This window comes from Coregonus clupeaformis, chromosome 32, assembly GCF_020615455.1.
Source record: "Coregonus clupeaformis isolate EN_2021a chromosome 32, ASM2061545v1, whole genome shotgun sequence".
In the NCBI taxonomy this organism is placed as follows: Eukaryota; Metazoa; Chordata; class Actinopteri; order Salmoniformes; family Salmonidae; genus Coregonus; species Coregonus clupeaformis.
Window position 1 is genome coordinate 6456496 of NC_059223.1, and position 17481 is coordinate 6473976.

Sequence of the window (17481 nt, forward strand, 5' to 3'; positions counted from 1 at the left end):
GTAGACAAAAAACTACAATTAAAATCCATTTTAACCCCATTTTGTAACACATAATTTCTGTGTCTGTTCTTGAACAACGTACAGTGTGGTCCAGCACTTACAAAGGCCTTATATAAATGTATTCCATTGTTCTTACCTCGTTGACATTACTCTTGTCATGTTTCTGTGATAAAAAATAAAATAATAATAATAATAATACATAGGATTTTAATAGCGCTTTTCTCCCAAAGACGCTTTCTTGTGATAGAAAATATGCTCTCATAGTACATCAAAACAGCTAAAAAATAATACAAAGAGAATATCTAATGTTGGTGGTGGGCAAGGTAAGTGTAATGTGAAAAGTGTTCTATAAATGTAAACCGTTGTTCTTACCTCTTTGGCTTTCCTGTGTCTGTCCTTGGTGTCCCTTTCTCTGTCTCTGTCCCTGTCCTTGTCTTTGACCTCGTCCCCATGGTGCGAGGAATACGACACCGTCCTCCAGTCCCGTGGTGAGTTGGTGATGCTCGCCACCTTTGACTCCGTGGCACTGTTCTCCTCATTGAGCGAGCGTGACGACCTCCGCAAGAACATACTTTTCTTAACTGCCTTGATCCTCAGACTCTCGCTGTCTGAGCAGCCCCACTCTGCTGACCCGTTGTCCACTTTGATGTTGTGGCCTGTCGTGTGGCACTGAAAGACATGGGGCGAGAGGTTGGGGTCAGGGAGGGGGTTCGGGTGGAGGTGATCTGGGGTGGAGGCGGTGGCTGAAGCGTTTTCACCCGGTCTCCCGTTGGTTTCAGGTTCCTGGATCTTCTCATCGAGTTTGGTGAGCTTGGAGAGCACCTGCGAGATCTCCCCTCGGACACCGGACAGAGACTCCAGCTTCTTCTCGATCTCACCTATCCTCATCACAAGCTTGCACACGCTTGATTTGAGCTCATCATCCGTGTTCTCCAGGGAGTGAAAGAGGCAGTCCAGCTTGGACTTGGCCAGTTTGATCGTGTTGCGTTCGGGCGAGCTGTCGCCGTCAGACTTCATGGTCACCTGAGAAAGAGATCCGATGCTGTTGTAGCACGACGATTGGATGACGCCCAGCGAGTCGCACACGCTCATGTCGTCAAGGAAGCGGAAGATGTCACTGATGTCGTCGCTGATGATCTCAGAGTCCTCTTCCGAGTGTTTGAAAGAGTGCCTCTCTCTCTCGACGTATTTCGCGTGAGCGGCTGCGTAGTCTTTTAACTTCCTCTGTTCGGCCTGCTCTGTTTGGGTCCCCACGCTGGACGAGTTGTCTATGTTACCTCCCTGAAAAGACGTACTGTTGATGCCTTTCTCTTTAAATCTTTTCCCAATCTCTCTTTTGTCGACACCGATCCCGGGACCGCACGCCATTGAAGACATATCCTTTGTTTTCAACCCATTGGTTTTCTTTGCGAACCCTGAAGGGGAGGCTGTCACTTTCTCTTTGGCGCACTGGAAGTGCTGCTCATTCTCTTTATTGACAACATTGTGGCGATGGTTGTCTTTCAGAGGTTTCCCGTTCAGAAACGACCTCTCGAAATCCGGTGGCCCTTCTTCTGCGTTCAGGCTCAGGCTTTTCACAGGCCAAGATGGCTGCTTCCCCGGCTTAGACGTACTCCTCCGTGTGTTCACGCACTCCGTCACTGTTGTTGGGCCGAAATACGTAGACGCCTGAAGGTCGTCCAGACTCTCGTGCTTCGCTCGCCGTTTCTCCTGAATGGGCGAGTTCATAGAAGGCTCAAAGTAGGGGTTACTGTAGGGCAGCTCAAAGCTGTGGTTGAAGAACGTAGCAGGTTTGTGGAGCTCCCTCCGGTGGTAGCCTCCAGTTGCCCTGATGTTTGGCTTGCACTCTGACGTGATGACCTATAACGACAATGGCGTAACACTTCATTAAGCTGCTCTTAAACCTGTGTAGTGACACTGTAATAGTATTGTAACATTGTATTGTTTAGCTCTAAGTCACGCTGCTAAGAGCGTCTTTTAAATGACTAAAACCTAAATGTAACAGTTTCATAGAAATGTGGTAATTGTTTTGTAATTGTTTTGAGTCATTACACAAGTGAAAAAATTAAAAATTGTTACAGAGTAATTCGCTTTTACAACAATAACATGTTAATACACTGTTGTGTTAACATCAGTCAAAACACCCTGCATTATCAAATCAAACAAAGAAAGAGTCAAACTAAGCATAAAGGTGCTGGATGTAACATTAGGCTCAGACCAAGCTTTTCTAGAAAGAAATACGTTTTATAGATTGGTTACTCTCACAGAGAGCTATGTCCGTTGAGACATTTCCATTCTATGTGACATAGGCTATATAGATGTAGGATCTTCATTTGATCACTCTTTTGTTGCTGAGAATTTTCCTGCGCCACAGGAAATGCAGATGACCTTCATGATCGACATATATTCATTGAAAACCCGCACTAACGGTTCTATTAACAGTATTCCACTTTTCATGTAGCCGCATTTTGACCAGCTAATAGCCTAACCACCGATCAAGCAACATTATGGACTAAACGTTAAAATCCTGTTGTTGCAGGATTATTTTGCTGCAACAATACAGGTCAAATTAAGATCCTACATCTGTAGATCTATGGACCAGCTTCAGGAAGTGGGGGGTACTGTTTTATCACTTTTATTTTCTCCTTTGGGTTTTGTGTGCTTTTCTTTGACATTTAGATGGTTAGATTAGCAAACAATGGCACAAATACTTACAGCTAGCACCATTTAGTAGGAAAGTAGCCACCACATATAGCAGTGAAAATTAGACGACAGAAAACAGTGATAACAGATGGTTAAAAGAGGAGTAGGCTGCAATGGAAATCAGTCTGACTTTATCTTCAATGTTTGTTTTTTCATGTATTGTTGTTTCAGTGTAGTAATGGGACAACATTAAAACTCAAACTTATTTGGGGTACTTCCTAACAAATATGTCATTAGAATTATTATTGCATAATGAATGGTATGTAAAAAAATAAATAAAAATGCTTAGTAAAAATAAATAAATAATATAAAATTAGAGACCAGAGACACAGACCTGAGGGGAGAACGCTAGCAGGTTGTGAAAATCCTCCTTGAAGATGTTTCTCTTCTGGACACAGGAGTGGACAGAGAAGGGCTCAGTGTGGTTGATGTGTTGCAGGGACTCCTGGTCCGTGGTGGACTCACTGTCAATGTCCATAGGAAAGTAGGTGCTCTGCATCTCGCAGGGCGGCGAGGGAGGACTGCAGCTCGAGTACTGGGGCAGGTGCTGCAGCTTATCTAGCGATGCTGCTCGACATTTTAGATCCTTGTTGACGCCCAATAGGAAGTTAGGGTCTGAGGTCGGGATGAACTGCGGGCTGCAGTTGGTGCAGTTGGATTTCGAGCTGGCAGAGTGGGGATGGGGGTGTGGACGGGGGTGGGAGGAGTTGTTTTGAGACATGGGGCGATGGTGGGGGTGGTGACCCGCCCTGGAGGGTTGATCCATGAGGTCATAACCGCCGCCCCTCTCATAGTCCTGGTACTTATAAACATCTGTGTCGGACCTACACGACTCAAACGACTGGTTCTTATGGAACTTGGGCCTGGGTGGTGCCATCGGTAGCTTATCTTTGGCGATCCCCCCGTTCATTTGGATTAGGTTAAACATAGTGACAATATCTGCTGCCACCATGAGTTTCTTAGACTGCTGGTCCTCGACGGTACATCTCATCTTGTCTTTGAAGAGAGTGGCAGGGAAGGCTGGGTCCAGGCAGGCTGTGTAGAACAGAAGGCTCCGTAGCTTGGACAAGTGGACCAGGTCAAAGCGGGCACACAGGGATTTACACAGGTCCTGGTAGGACACACTGCTGTGTTTAGTGTCTAGTTCCTCCAGGATCCGGACTAGGAACAGGGAGTACTCCGGTAGGGGATCCATGGCTGGTGGTGTGGGATGGAGCTAGATGTTGATATCCTTGTTAGTCTCCTATTCTTTAAGTATACTGTACAGGGGATGCCATTGAGATGGAATGTCTCAAATACAAGGGAGACCTGTACCCCTTATGAGAGAGATAGGAGGATGACCCTGAGAGAGAGAGAGAGAGAGAGAGAGAGAGAGAGAGAGAGAGAGAGAGAGAGAGAGAGAGAGAGAGAGAGAGACTGATTGATTGATTGATTGATTATTGGACAATCACATACTACAATCAAAACATAGCCAGACATTGCATAATGTAGTGTACATAATCATGAATATAAGGTGTTACATCCCATGTTATTATCCCAAAGCAGTGATCACTTCTATTTGTGTTATTGTGAATAAAATATAAATTAAATGGGGTAATAGTTTGGAGAGGGCTTCACTGTTTAGATAGGGATCAGTAAAGATTGGTTTTCATATGAAAATAATTCCAAAATATATATTATCATGCAGCTGCTATTAAATTGATAACATTTTCAGGAATATAGAGTAGGCTACGTTTTTGTCATTGCATACCCACTAGATTCAGTTCAAGAACTCTGAACAGTGTCATTCCTCAAAAAGAAATGGATATCCACACGGTCATAATTCAATCACATTTGCATACCCTCACATTCAACACTGAGTACTTCGAAACAGAGAGAGAGAGAGCGAGTGAGAATAAAATCAATATTATAGCTCTTCACTGGCGCGAGCGCGCTCATACAGTACATAGGGACAAATAAACTCACCTAACGCACGATTCCATTTGCTCTCCTCCGAGTGAGCATTCAAAAGCTATAGATTCCTCAAAGTCACCAAAACAAGGCGGCAGCAATGCGAAGTTGACGCACAACATTCATTCGTAAATTGAACCATAAACCATAATATACATTCCAGTCGGACACCGGGGTAAATAATCACCCAAAAGATCCGATTCGATCCCCATTCACTCCCGTTCGGATAAATCCTTCCTTTATCATCTTTTGTATTTTATTCCAATAGTGCAGGTTATGTCTTCACTCCGGGACCGGGTCTGCTGGAGCTGTTGGAATCGAGCTGTCCGCGCTCACGCGCGCGCGGTGCTGAAAAAGCACCCAGTCGGCTTTGTTTCCACCTAGAATGACGTAATTACACCTTAGCACCAACTGCAAGGCAAGCACAGCGATGGAGACTATATATTTATATTGATTATTGTCCTGTACATTATTCAGCACATTGCGTGTTATAGGCTACTGTACAACATAGTCAATTCCTATGTGGTTAGCGTTATGTGTATATATTAAAACGTACAATAGGTTTCTTTATTCACTTGTCATTGAGGAAGTGTATTTTTTCTCTCGGTTCAATGCGAGGGGAAACATTTTAATGTATATAAATCATACAACACAAAGTAGGATATAGTTAGCAATTATCCAAAGCGAGAAAGATTGGTGATAGGTTACCAAGACAGAGGACCACATGGGAGAAACTCCCCAAATATAGGGTTAACTGTGCATTGGTGTGATTTTATATTTGCGCACCTGCCACAGTGGGGTGTATTCATGGATGCCAAGGTAAGCCAGGATTTCCCAAATATTTCACCAATAAAAATGATAAAATAATGTATCTTTCGTCTCTCTCTGTGTTTTCATAATTTTGGGTAAATTCGCAAGTGGCTGAATCTCACCGGATAAATCATCAGAGGGAAACAGCGCCCCTCTGTCTCAGTATATGTAGCCCATGTATCTGATGCTCTGGACCAAAAGAGAATAACACGTTGCTGCCTTAGCATTTGATTGATTGATGCCAGCAAGCATTTGGCCTCCCTTGATCATTTAAAAAATAAAATAGCTCAACTGTGGGTTGTCCTGGTTCAGAAAAAGGCCCCCCAAGGGAGGCCAGTTTGGATTTGGCTTCAGACCAATCAAATCACTTCCTAAAGGGCCTCCCGAGTGACGCAGCAGTCTAAGGCACTGCATCGCAGTGCTTGAGGCATCACTACAGACCCGGGTTCAATCCCGGGCTGTGTCACAGCCAGTCCTGACCGGGAGACCCCCATGAGGCGGCGCACAATTGGCCCAGCGTCGTCCGGGTTAGGGGAGGGTTTTGGCTGGCCGGGATGTCCTTGTCCCATCGAGCTCTAGTGACTCCTTGTGTCGGGCTGGGTGCCTGCAAGCTGACTTCGGTTGTACGGTGTTTCCTCTGACACATTGGTGCAGCTGGCTTCCGGGTTAAGCAAGCAGTGCGGCTTGGCAGTGTCGTGTTTCAGAGGACGCATGGCTCTCGACCTTTGCCTCTTCCGAGTCTGTACGGGAGTTGCAGTGATGGGACAAGACTGTAAATACTAATTGGATAAAAACACTTCTTAAGCAAAACTTCATTTTCAGAAAAACGTTTCTGTTTCTGGTCTGCTTGTGTCCTGCAGTAGCTAGCTTGCTAAATCAGCCTTTTCCTAAGCCATGGATGGAGATGGGAATTTAGACCTGTGGGTTTGACTTCATTCTCTGAACAGGCCAATGATTATGACGGCGATTCTGATCTAACCATAAATTAATATGTTGTGTCACTGGCCTGAAACTAATGAAGTTCAATATGTAGCCTAGATGTAGCCTAGTAGGCTCACGTTAACTAGCTAGCTAGCTAACTTAGCTGGTTCATTGTTGCTCATGCTAGGAAGTCAGGCTAGCAAGCATTTTAGCTAGGTAGCCGATGACAACAAAAACTAAAAGTGTACTGTATGACAGAGCAAAGACCATTTTGCCAACATGAAAGAGAGTCTAGTCTACAAGTAGGGTGAGTCAACATGTTTTGTTTTACTTGCGCGAGCGCACAAACATGCACACACACACAAATCAGTACCATCGACAGCCACATTATATTTAGCAACATTGATTGGACTTGTAGTGTATTAAGATTATGACTTTGCTAATGTTTTCAAGTGGAACCTGAGAGGATGTTTATTTAGTTTCAGAGGGAGTTGTTTTAGGGTGACGCCCCATAGAAGAGAGGGAGTGTGTGTTGTAGACAGGGGATTGGACAGTAGAGGGAGCCACCCATATTTTGGGGAATATTATAAGTACTGGGTTTGAACAAAGAACATTAGAGCAGACATATTATTTTGGGACACTGCTCTCCGGGTGATCATGACATCTGTAAACTTATGCTGAAATCTTGTGATATGAATAAAACTTATGATCAAAGTTCAGTATAAGCGGACTCCTTTGATACGGCATAATTTGCAACATTTACTCGACACTACAGACTAAATTGTATTGGGTATCTTTAAGTTTGTTTTCAGTGTATTAAACTAAGCATATATAGCCTTGTTGATTTGATGATGTTTAAATGTTTAAGTTGAAATGGTGCTGGAATAGCAGAGGCAGTGCTCCTGTTGTCTTTGTGCTGACTTGCGGTAACTTCCTGGTTCTAAAGCAGTAGTTGTTGATTTAGTAAACTGTCTTAAACATTAACTTGCTTGACCATGCTGCAGGTGATATAACTGTTTGTTACATGTTTTTTACAAACATATGTGTAGTTGAATTTATTCCGCCACTGTGTGACTGTTGTCTTTTTGTTGTCACGGCCTTATTGTATTTCATGGCGACGTATGAACGAAAGGGTTATAGAGCAAACATCACAACATAGGTTGTAATGTGGCTTTTTTACTGGCTGGCTTCCTCAGTGATTTTACCCAAGCACCGATACTGACCTGTCATAAGGTGGAGAAGGAAGAGTGAATCCAATGCTAGAAAACAACTCTCCTTCATTAGTCTGATGTCAAGCTCTGTTCCAATCCAGTTATGCATTGCTGACATTCTATGGCCAATGGCAACATCCGTAACCCTAACCCAATGGCAACCCCCTCTCTGCTTTTCTTATTTCCTCCAATACAAAATAGTGATATAGCTCGTCGGTCGAGACCCCAAATGCACAAACTCACATAGTCTTGTCCGTGCTATAGTTATTAACAGGCGAATTTGCTTAAAGCCAATCATGCATTCAAGGTGAACTGTACTGTATGTGTCATCATGGACATTGCACAATACAGACATTCTAATAATTTGCTTCAAGAAATCAAATACAAAACCTATTCAGGTCTCTACCATTATTATCCCCAAATGCAAAGTGTATCAATGTCAATTCTGCTCTCATATACCTGCATCAAAGAAAACATTAGTAAGCTTACAATAGTGGGACTTCTGTTAGGTGAGGGACTGCAGTTAGGTGAGGGACTGCAGTTAGGTGAGGGACTGCAGTTAGGTGAGGGACTGATGTAAGGTGAGGGACTTATGTAAGGTGAGGGACTGCAGTTAGGTGAGGGACTGATGTAAGGTGAGGGACTTATGTAAGGTGAGGGACTGCAGTTAGGTGAGGGACTGAAGTTAGGTGAGGGACTGATGTTAGGTGAGGGACTGAAGTTATGTGAGGGACTGAAGTTAGGTGAGGGACTGATGTAAGGTGAGGGACTGCTGTAAGGTGAGGGACTGCAGTTAGGTGAGGGACTGATGTAAGGTGAGGGACTTATGTAAGGTGAGGGACTGCAGTTAGGTGAGGGACTGATGTAAGGTGAGGGACTTATGTAAGGTGAGGGACTGCAGTTAGGTGAGGGACTGAAGTTAGGTGAGGGACTGATGTTAGGTGAGGGACTGAAGTTATGTGAGGGACTGAAGTTAGGTGAGGGACTGCTGTAAGGTGAGGGACTGCTGTTAGGTGAGAGACTGCTGTTAGGTGAGGGACTGCTGTTAGGTGAGGGACTTATGTAAGGTGAGGGACTGCAGTTAGGTGAGGGACTGATGTAAGGTGAGGGACTTATGTAAGGTGAGGGACTGCAGTTAGGTGAGGGACTGAAGTTAGGTGAGGGACTGATGTTAGGTGAGGGACTGAAGTTATGTGAGGGACTGAAGTTAGGTGAGGGACTGCTGTAAGGTGAGGGACTGCTGTTAGGTGAGGGACTGCTGTAAGGTGAGGGACTGCTGTTAGGTGAGGGACTGCTGTTAGGTGAGGGACAGTGGTGGGAGTTCCACCAGACAGTGGTGAGAGTTCCACCAGACAGTGGTGAGAGTTCCACCAGACAGCTATGCGTATTTGCAAATAACCAAAGTCATATTAAAACAAAATTCAACTAAAAAGGCTGAACCCTGGTTGGAGTTCTTCATTTTCTGGCTGACTGGGCATGTTTTAATTGGGCCAGGCAGGCAGGAAATAAGTTCATTGAGAGGGGGCCCAATCAGTGTTCTGGGCTGTGCTATCGGCTGTGCTATATGCTGTGTTACCTGTGTTACGCTGTGCTACAGGCTGTTAGGCTGAGCTAATAGGCTGCGTTATGATGTGCTAGGTTGTAGGCCATGTTAGGCTGGGATGGTTGAAGGTCAACCTCAGGCCTTGAGGATGCCCTCTTGGTTAAAGGTAGAGTTAACAATGCACGAAGTAAACAGCAAAATCGGGCCGATTTCCTGCAACAACGAAGAGCATTGAAGTTTGAGGCTAAACTTCTCTGCTGATTTGGTCCTGCAGCTATGACGGTGGAGCAGACTGAAACGCACCTGTGACCATGAACAGATATTCTGGGAGTGCATCATCTTGCATCGCGCTCACCTGCAACATCTGCGGTGCTGCTCGTGGTAACGTCATATCACTGACTCTCAGTTTAAGATGGTTAAGATGTTGGCTTGGCGAGGGGGAGACCTGGGTTACAGGTTCTTTGTCTCTCTTCTTCCAGCAGTGGTGTGGTGCTCAAGAAGAATAGACTGTCATCCACAGTCTGTCTAGTAGTTGTACACTATATCCACAGTCGGTCTAGTAGTTGTACACTATATCCACAGTCGGTCTAGTAGTTGTACACCATATCCACAGTCTGTCTAGTAGTTGTACACCATATCCACAGTCTGTCTAGTAGTTGTACACCATATCCACAGTCTGTCTAGTAGTTGTACACCATATCCACGTCTTCTGTGTGCATATTCTATATGTTTACACAACTGTTTGACACTAGAAATGTCATATATGGGTGGCAATTGCCTTCCGATGGTATTGATGTTATGACTTTGAAGTGTTGCCTAGTACTGTAATCAAATCCTATCCAATCAATACTGTAAACCGGAGCGACATTTTGAAGCATTCAACATTTAGAGAGAGTTAATTACTATTGACAGGCCATTAGTTTCCCTATAGTTTAGTGGTCAACATCAGCACAATGCCAGTCAATAAGGTTGGATCCACACTGACCGGAGTGTGTCTCTGGGGGAAATCTCTCTCTGTTTTTCACAAAGTGCTTTTAACAACAACATGGGCCTAAACTCCTGAAAGCTCTAGCAAGGAGATTGAAAGGTTGAGATAGAAGATGATCTCCTCCTGCTAACTCCTCAGAGCCCCATTCCTTGATGAACAGATGAATCTGTGAAGAACTCATAATTAAAAGAGAACAATTACCTGCTTTCAAATCCAATCTCAGGTGGTTTGTTCTGGGGTCGATTGAAACATACTTCTAACTGATTATGAATCCGTCAGCTAAGCATCATGAATGATCTGCCTGGAATCATTTTAGCAGACAGACTCAGGTGACTTTAATAATGAAGGTTCCCAAGGTAGAGTTGAATCACTTTAGCAGACAGACAGACTGCTAATGAATGGGGCTTTTTCAGACTGCTCGGTTCAGTGTGTGTGTGTGTGTGTGTGTGTGTGTTGGAGAATAGTTGTCTCAGTAATTTCTCCCTCTTTTCACTAGTGCTGGGTTTTTTAATCAGATTTTTTTAACTTTTAATTTCAGTAAAGGTGCAATTACAGTTTTATGTCTGATGAGATCCCATCAGTTTAGCACTAGGGAAAATAAATAACCTACACAAAAAACCTGAATATAATTTTAATAATAATATGAATGTCCCATCTAGTCTTTAAAATGTTCACAGTCATACGCGGAGAGCTGTAATTTTGAACGAACGATTTGGAGATTCTGGTGATTACAATTCTTTCTGAAGAGGCAATTGTTAGAAGAAAGAGGCATGAACGATAGTTCATAGTTATTATTTTAAACACCCTTTGTTCTGAGGACATAGAAGGACATAGAAAGAAAAAATTGTTTGATTAATCAAAAAATGTTTATCTTTAGATAGAGACACTGCAATAGGCTAGCTAGCAACCCTACAATAGGCTTTAGCTAGCAACCTTATAATGGGCTAGCTAGCGATCCTACAATAGTTAAAGCGAGAATCGCTACACTGCCCCCTCTGAATGGGAAGGCACATCCGGCTGTGCGTTCTGATGGCCACATGGCCGCCATCTCACTTCTGACACCAATGTAGCAAATGGAGGTACAGACCTGCATACCTGGTTTATGTAATCCCCGTTACAGGTAATCCGTTACTACCCAACCCTGAAGCTAACCACACACTTCCCACAATCATTTACATAATTGTGACACTGAAGTGATGAAAGCATACTTAAATTAACTCAATGTATATAACCCAGAGCTGGAGGAAGTTTCACTTTGTAATAGCCTTTGCATTCTGATGTGATTGCTTGTACCCAGAGCGCTCTGCATTAAAGTGGTTTGGGTTTTTGTTCTTCCTCTTTACCTTTCAGATGGGACTGCCAGCCTTTCTGCTGCAATATACTTTGGGTATGGATGACCTTCCCCAGTTTGCCTAATAGCATCTTTCAGAGATTGTCATGACTGTTGTATCTACTGTAGAAGGTAAGTCATGTGTGCCTTCTGTGTGTTCTATGTACAATCCATGTTGCTATTGCCATGGTAATGTAACCTTTGTTTTGTTCTGATTTGTTTTTTACAATCGCTTAAGACTGTTTCATAGATCGAATTGACGGTCAGACGATGACAGTGTATTCTTCATGTGAAAGCGACCCACTGCACACACACACCCACAGCGCATACACACAGTTTGCACACACACACACACACACACACACACACACACACACAATGTCTTCCTTCCGCATCCCAGTCAATGACAACAGGTCAATACTCCCAAGTCGGATGGGCGTAAGCATCAACTTTTTGAGGATCTGAGAGCCCATGCCAAATATTCTGCCTTCTGAGGGGGAAGACGTGCTGTCGTGCCCTATTCACAACTGTGTAGGTGTGTGTGGACCATGTTAATTCCTTAGTGATGTGGACACCAAGGAATTTGAAGCTCTTGACCCGCTTCACTACAGCCCCGTCGATGTGGATGGAGGCGTGCTCGCCCCTTCATTTCCTGTAGTCCACGAACAGCTCCTTCGTCTTTTTGACGGTGAGGGAGATGTCGTTGTCCTGGCATAACACTGCCAGGTCTCTGACCTCCTCCCTATAGGCTGTCTCATAATCGTAGGTGATCAGTCCTACCACCGTCATGTCGTCAGAAAACATGATGATCAGGGAGTACAGGAGGGGCCTAAGCACAAACCCCTGAGGGGCCCCCGTGTTGATGGTCAGCGTGGCAGATGTGTTGTTGCCTACCCTCACAGACTAGGGTCCGCCAGCCAGGAAGTCCAGGATTCAGTTCCTGAGCTTGGTGATGAGCTTGGAGGGGACTATGGTGTTGAATGCTGAGCTTTAGTCAATGAACAGCATTGTTATAGGTGTTCCTTTTGTCCAGGTGGGTGAGAGCAATGTGGAGTGCAATAGAGATTGCCTCATCTGTGTATCTTTTGGGGCGGTATCTGAATTGGAGTGGGTCCAGGGAGTCTGGGATGATGTTGTTGATGTGAGCCATGACCAGCCTTTCAAGGCATTTCATGGCTATAGATGTGAGTGCTATGGGGCGATAGTCATTTAGGCAGGTTATCTTGGCTTTCTTGGGCATGGGGACTATGGGGGTCTGCTTGAAGCAAGTTGGCATTACAGACCGGGTCAGGGATAGGTTGAAAATATAAGTGAAGACACTTGGCAGCTGGTCGGCGCATGCTCTGTGTACACGTCCTGGTATTCCGTCTGGCCCCGAGACCTTGCGAATGTTAGCTTGTTTAAAGGTCTTACTCACATCGGCTACGGAGAGCAAGATCATACAGTCATCCGGAAAAGCTGGTGCTCTCATGCATGGTTCAGTGTTGCTTGCCTCGAAGCAAACATTGAAGGCATTTAGCTAATCTGGTAAGATCGCGTCGCTGGGCAGCTCACGGCTGGGTTTCACTTTATAATCCATGATAGTTTGCAAGCCCTGCCACATCCGTTGAGCATCAGAGCTGGCGTAGTAGGATTTGATCTTAGTCCTTAGCCCTATTAAACGCTTTGCCTGTTTGATGGCTCGGAGGTCGTTGCGGGATTTCTTATAAGGGTCCGGATTAGTGTCTCGCTCCTTGAAAGCGGCAGCTCTAGCCTTTAGCTCAGTACGGATGTTGCCTGTAATCCATGGCTTCTGGTTGGGTTATGTACGTACGGTCACTGTGGGGATGACGTCGTCGACTGATGTGGTAAACTCCTCAATGTTATCGGATGAATCCCGGAACATATTCCAGTCTGTGCTAGCGAAACAGTGCTGTAGCTTAGCATCCGCTTCATCGGACAACTTCCGTATTGAGTGTGTCACTAGTACTTCCTCTTTGAGTTTTTGCTTGTATGCAGGAAGCAGGAGGATAGAGTTATGGTCTGATTTGCCAAAGAGAGGCTGAGAGAGGGCCTTGTATGCATTTCTGTGTGTGGAGACGTGTACAGACATGCACACACACACAGTCTCTCTGCCCCAAATAGATGTTTCTGCTCATTAGGCTCAGATAGAGAGAGCTTTTAGAAGTTCTATTGGATAAATCAATTATTCCACGACCCCCACGGCACTCTTATTCCCTTATCAGTGCTTGCATCGCTACAGCATAGGCACTAATGTTATACAGTAAGCTAAGCTCACTTGTCGCAGTGCCACAATCACCTGATTGTATAGTGCGAGGTGTGTAAAAGCAGCGTTGATGTGTTGCCCTCCCCTCCTCTGTCTTTCTCACTCACTTTATCCTTTCTATGTCCCCCCATCACTCTCACTTGCTTCATCTGTGCCTCTCCCAGTATTCCTCACACTCTCTGTCTCTACTCGTTTTACATTTATGTAATTTAGCAGATGTTCTTATCCAGAGCGACTAAAAGGAGCAATTAGGGTTAAATGCCTTGCTCAAGGGCACAGACAGATTTTTCACCTAGTTGGCTTGGGGATTCGAACCAGAGACCTTTCGGTTACTGGCCCAATGCTCCTAACCTCTCGGCTACATGCCGCCCATATACTCCAAGTCCTCTCCCCACTCAGTCTCTCTCTCTCTTGCTCTATACACTCCCCACCCTCTCCCTACTCTACCCCTCTTTTTCTCCCCCCTATCCATGTGCTTTAAATTCAGGTGACTTATCACAATGTCGTGGGTTTAAATAACGTCCACAAATCTCTATGGGCACAGAGCTCAGGGTTAAACAGTGCTCAGCTGGGCAAGATTAATGGTCTTTCTCTCAATAAGTCTGAGCTGAAGATTAAGGATTCGGACATCAGCCATGAAAATGTAACAAAGTTCACCTTAATGATAAAGAAGTGAGCCGTGAAAATGTAACAAAGTTCACCTTAATGATAAAGAAGTGAGCCGTGAAAATGTAACAAAGTTCACCTTAATGTTAAAGAAGTGAGCAGTGAAAATGTAACAAAGTTCACCTTAATGATAAAGAAGTGAGCCGTGAAAATGTAACAAAGTTCACCTTAATGATAAAGAAGTGAGCTGTGAAAATGTAACAAAGTTCACCTTAATGATAAAGAAGTGAGCTGTGAAAATGTCCTATTGCCATTTCTAATGATCCTATTACCCACTTTGTTCAGTTTTGTTCCACATTTCATTTTCTACGAATACATCTCAAAATACTTTAAACAGTCAATAAGGTATCAGGTACAGGTATTATGAAATAAATATAATGCTCAGTTGTACTGGTTAAAAGACAATGGACATGTTGGGACTAAAAGATTGGGGCTAAATTCAAGTCACTTGTTAGTCTAAAACTGTTATGGTTTACCAAAACATCCCCCTTCCAAACTGAGCAACTAGGTATTGAACCACCAACCCATAACACACCAAACAGCATTACTAGAAAGTACAAGCTTCAGATGACGGATAAATCCAAAACATAGTTGAAAAGAAATTAGGAATTTTTTATCCTACACTCTTAGAAAAAAAAGGTGCTATCTAGAACCTAAAAGGGTTCTTCGGCTGTCCCCATAGGAGAACCCTTTGAAGAACCATTTTTGGTTCCAGATAGAACCATTTTGGTTCCAGTTGGAACCCTATTGGGTTCCATGTAGAACCCTTTCCCCAGAGGGTTTTACATGGAACCCAAAAGGGTTATCCTTTTGGAACCCTTTTTTATAAGAGTGTATTAGAGGGGTGGAATTGAAAAAGCTCCACTCCCTCGCCATTTCCCACCCTCTCCCTCTCTTACCATCTCTTTCTCTCTCCCTCCCCGTCTCTCCCTCTCTCCCTCTCTCCCTTGCTCTCTTTCTCTGTTCCACTGCAGGCTGGAAAAGGTCAGTGTGCTCTTTGCTGGGGACTGGGGTTCCCATGACGCCCAGGCTTTGTCTTTAAATGGTCCATTTACAAAGTAGTACAATTTAGCGTAATAGGGTGAAGTTGCCTCTAGACACTGATCTTGGGTCAGTTTTGCATTGTCTCCACTAATGGTTAAGGTTATGAATGGGGGAGTGGAAACTGATCCCAGCATGCCTGACAGCCTGATGAGATTGCTTTTTCAAAGGCATGAATACTACGTAGTAAGACTACTCCGTACCTTCAGGCTCTGATCAGTCCCTACACCCAAACGAGGGCATTGCGTTCATCCACCTCTGGCCTGCTGGCTCCCCTTCCTCTGCGGAAGCATAGTTCCCGCTCAGCCCAGTCAAAACTGTTCGCTGCTCTGGCACCCCAATGGTGGAACAAGCTCCCTCACGACGCCAGGACAGCGGAGTCACTCACCACCTTCCGGAGACATTTGAAACCCCACCTCTTTAAGGAATACCTGGGATAGGATAAAGTAATCCTTCTACCCCCCCCAAAAAAATAAAATAAAAAAAATTGTAAAGTGGTTATCCCACTGGCTATAGGGTGAATGCACCAATTTGTAAGTCGCTCTGGATAAGAGCGTCTGCTAAATGACGTAAATGTAAATGTAAATGTAATGGAAATGGTAGTTTGTAATGTAATGAGTGATGGAGTATCAATGACTTCCACAGGACAGAGTAGTCATTAGGTTATGTAACAGTCTAGTACATCAAGGCTATTCGACTTCGGTCCTGGATGGCGGGAACGTATCTGGTTTTCATTCTCTCCTTCTAAATCAGGGACTGATTCAGACCTGACACCGGGTGAGTAACTCTGGCCAATCAGTGGCGTGAATCAATCAATGAACTATCAGGGAAAAGAAAACCAGAAATATTTTGGGACCGGATCCCATGCCTGCAGGTGCATAACCCTGCAAAACATTATGAAAGTGAATACGGTATTTATTGAGATACCTATACGCATGGAAAGTGAATATGCATGAAAGTGCGTCACAATTGCTAAATGTAAACACATCTGGAGACACCTCGTCATTTTTGGAGACAGGTGTTTGACCTGACAGTGCTGCAGAGTGTAGGGGTGATTGCTAACTAACTGTAAACAACCGTAGCTAGCTAGCTTTACCATTATTAGCTGCACACCGTTCTTTGCTTGCAAAAAAAGGCTGTCTCCAAAACTGACAAAGGTGTCTCCAGTTTTGTTTACATTATTGAGGTTTGTGACAGCTCCACTTTCCAAGAGTATTGCTCAGAGGTTGGAACCGGTTCAGTGAAACAGAACTGAAAACCATAAAAGAACAAACGATTTTGAGGAATGGAAACAGAACCACGAACGAAAGTGATCTCTAGTGTTCTGGAACAGAACCATTATTTTAAAAGCAAGGGAACCGGTTAATAAATAATTTTACATTCCGGAAAAAAAATATCAGTCCCACAAAAAACGCCATCAAAGCACCTATGCAAAGCACTCACTCTGTCACTCAGAAACTTCTCCTTCCAGTGTCTACCTATAGTTTTCTAGGCTAGTTAAGGATCAGTGGAGGCTGCTGAGGGGAGAACAGCTCATAATAATGCCTGGAATGGAGTTTAATGGGGATGGAATGGAATGGAATGGTATCAAACAATGTTTTTGATACCAATCCATTTACTCCATTCCAGCCATTATTATGAGCCGTTCTCCCCTCAGCAGCCTCCACTGTTAAGGGTACTATAGTTATCACATTTCAAATATTACTTTTTTAAACACAAAAAGGTAAGACAACTTGTTAGCTAGCGCTGGTACAGGGCATTGAGCTAGCCTCAGCATTGAGCCAACTCTCTGACGTTCAAAGTTCCTCCATATTAGCCGTTCCTCCATAGCTAGGTATCTAGCTAGCATTTAATTATGTAATTCAGTGAAGTAATGATAGGTCTACTTATTTCCTAAACACATTATGATGCATGTCATGTCATGATGCCCAGCACTTCAAGCCTCCTGCATATCCACCCCTCTCCCTCCCTCGCTCTCTCCCCACCCCACAAAATGTCAGTTGCATCTCTCCCTACACTTGTCTGCCCATCAAGCATGTAAACAACTAGCTT

At 44.2% G+C, this 17481-nt stretch overlaps 1 protein-coding gene across 1 annotated transcript in view; it reads right to left on the reverse strand.

Annotated features, from left to right (window-relative positions):
- Positions 1–4988, reverse strand: part of minar1 (membrane integral NOTCH2 associated receptor 1) — a 33202-nt gene extending 28214 nt beyond the window's left edge. The window contains exons 1-3 of the mRNA XM_041859781.2: positions 4669–4988; positions 3038–4045; positions 373–1860 (exon numbers count right to left, since the gene is read on the reverse strand). Coding sequence (XP_041715715.2) covers positions 373–1860; positions 3038–3898 — 2349 coding nt within the window. The 5' untranslated portion in view covers positions 3899–4045; positions 4669–4988. The remainder of the gene's footprint in view (positions 1–372; positions 1861–3037; positions 4046–4668) is intronic.
- Positions 4989–17481: the final 12493 nt, after the last annotated feature.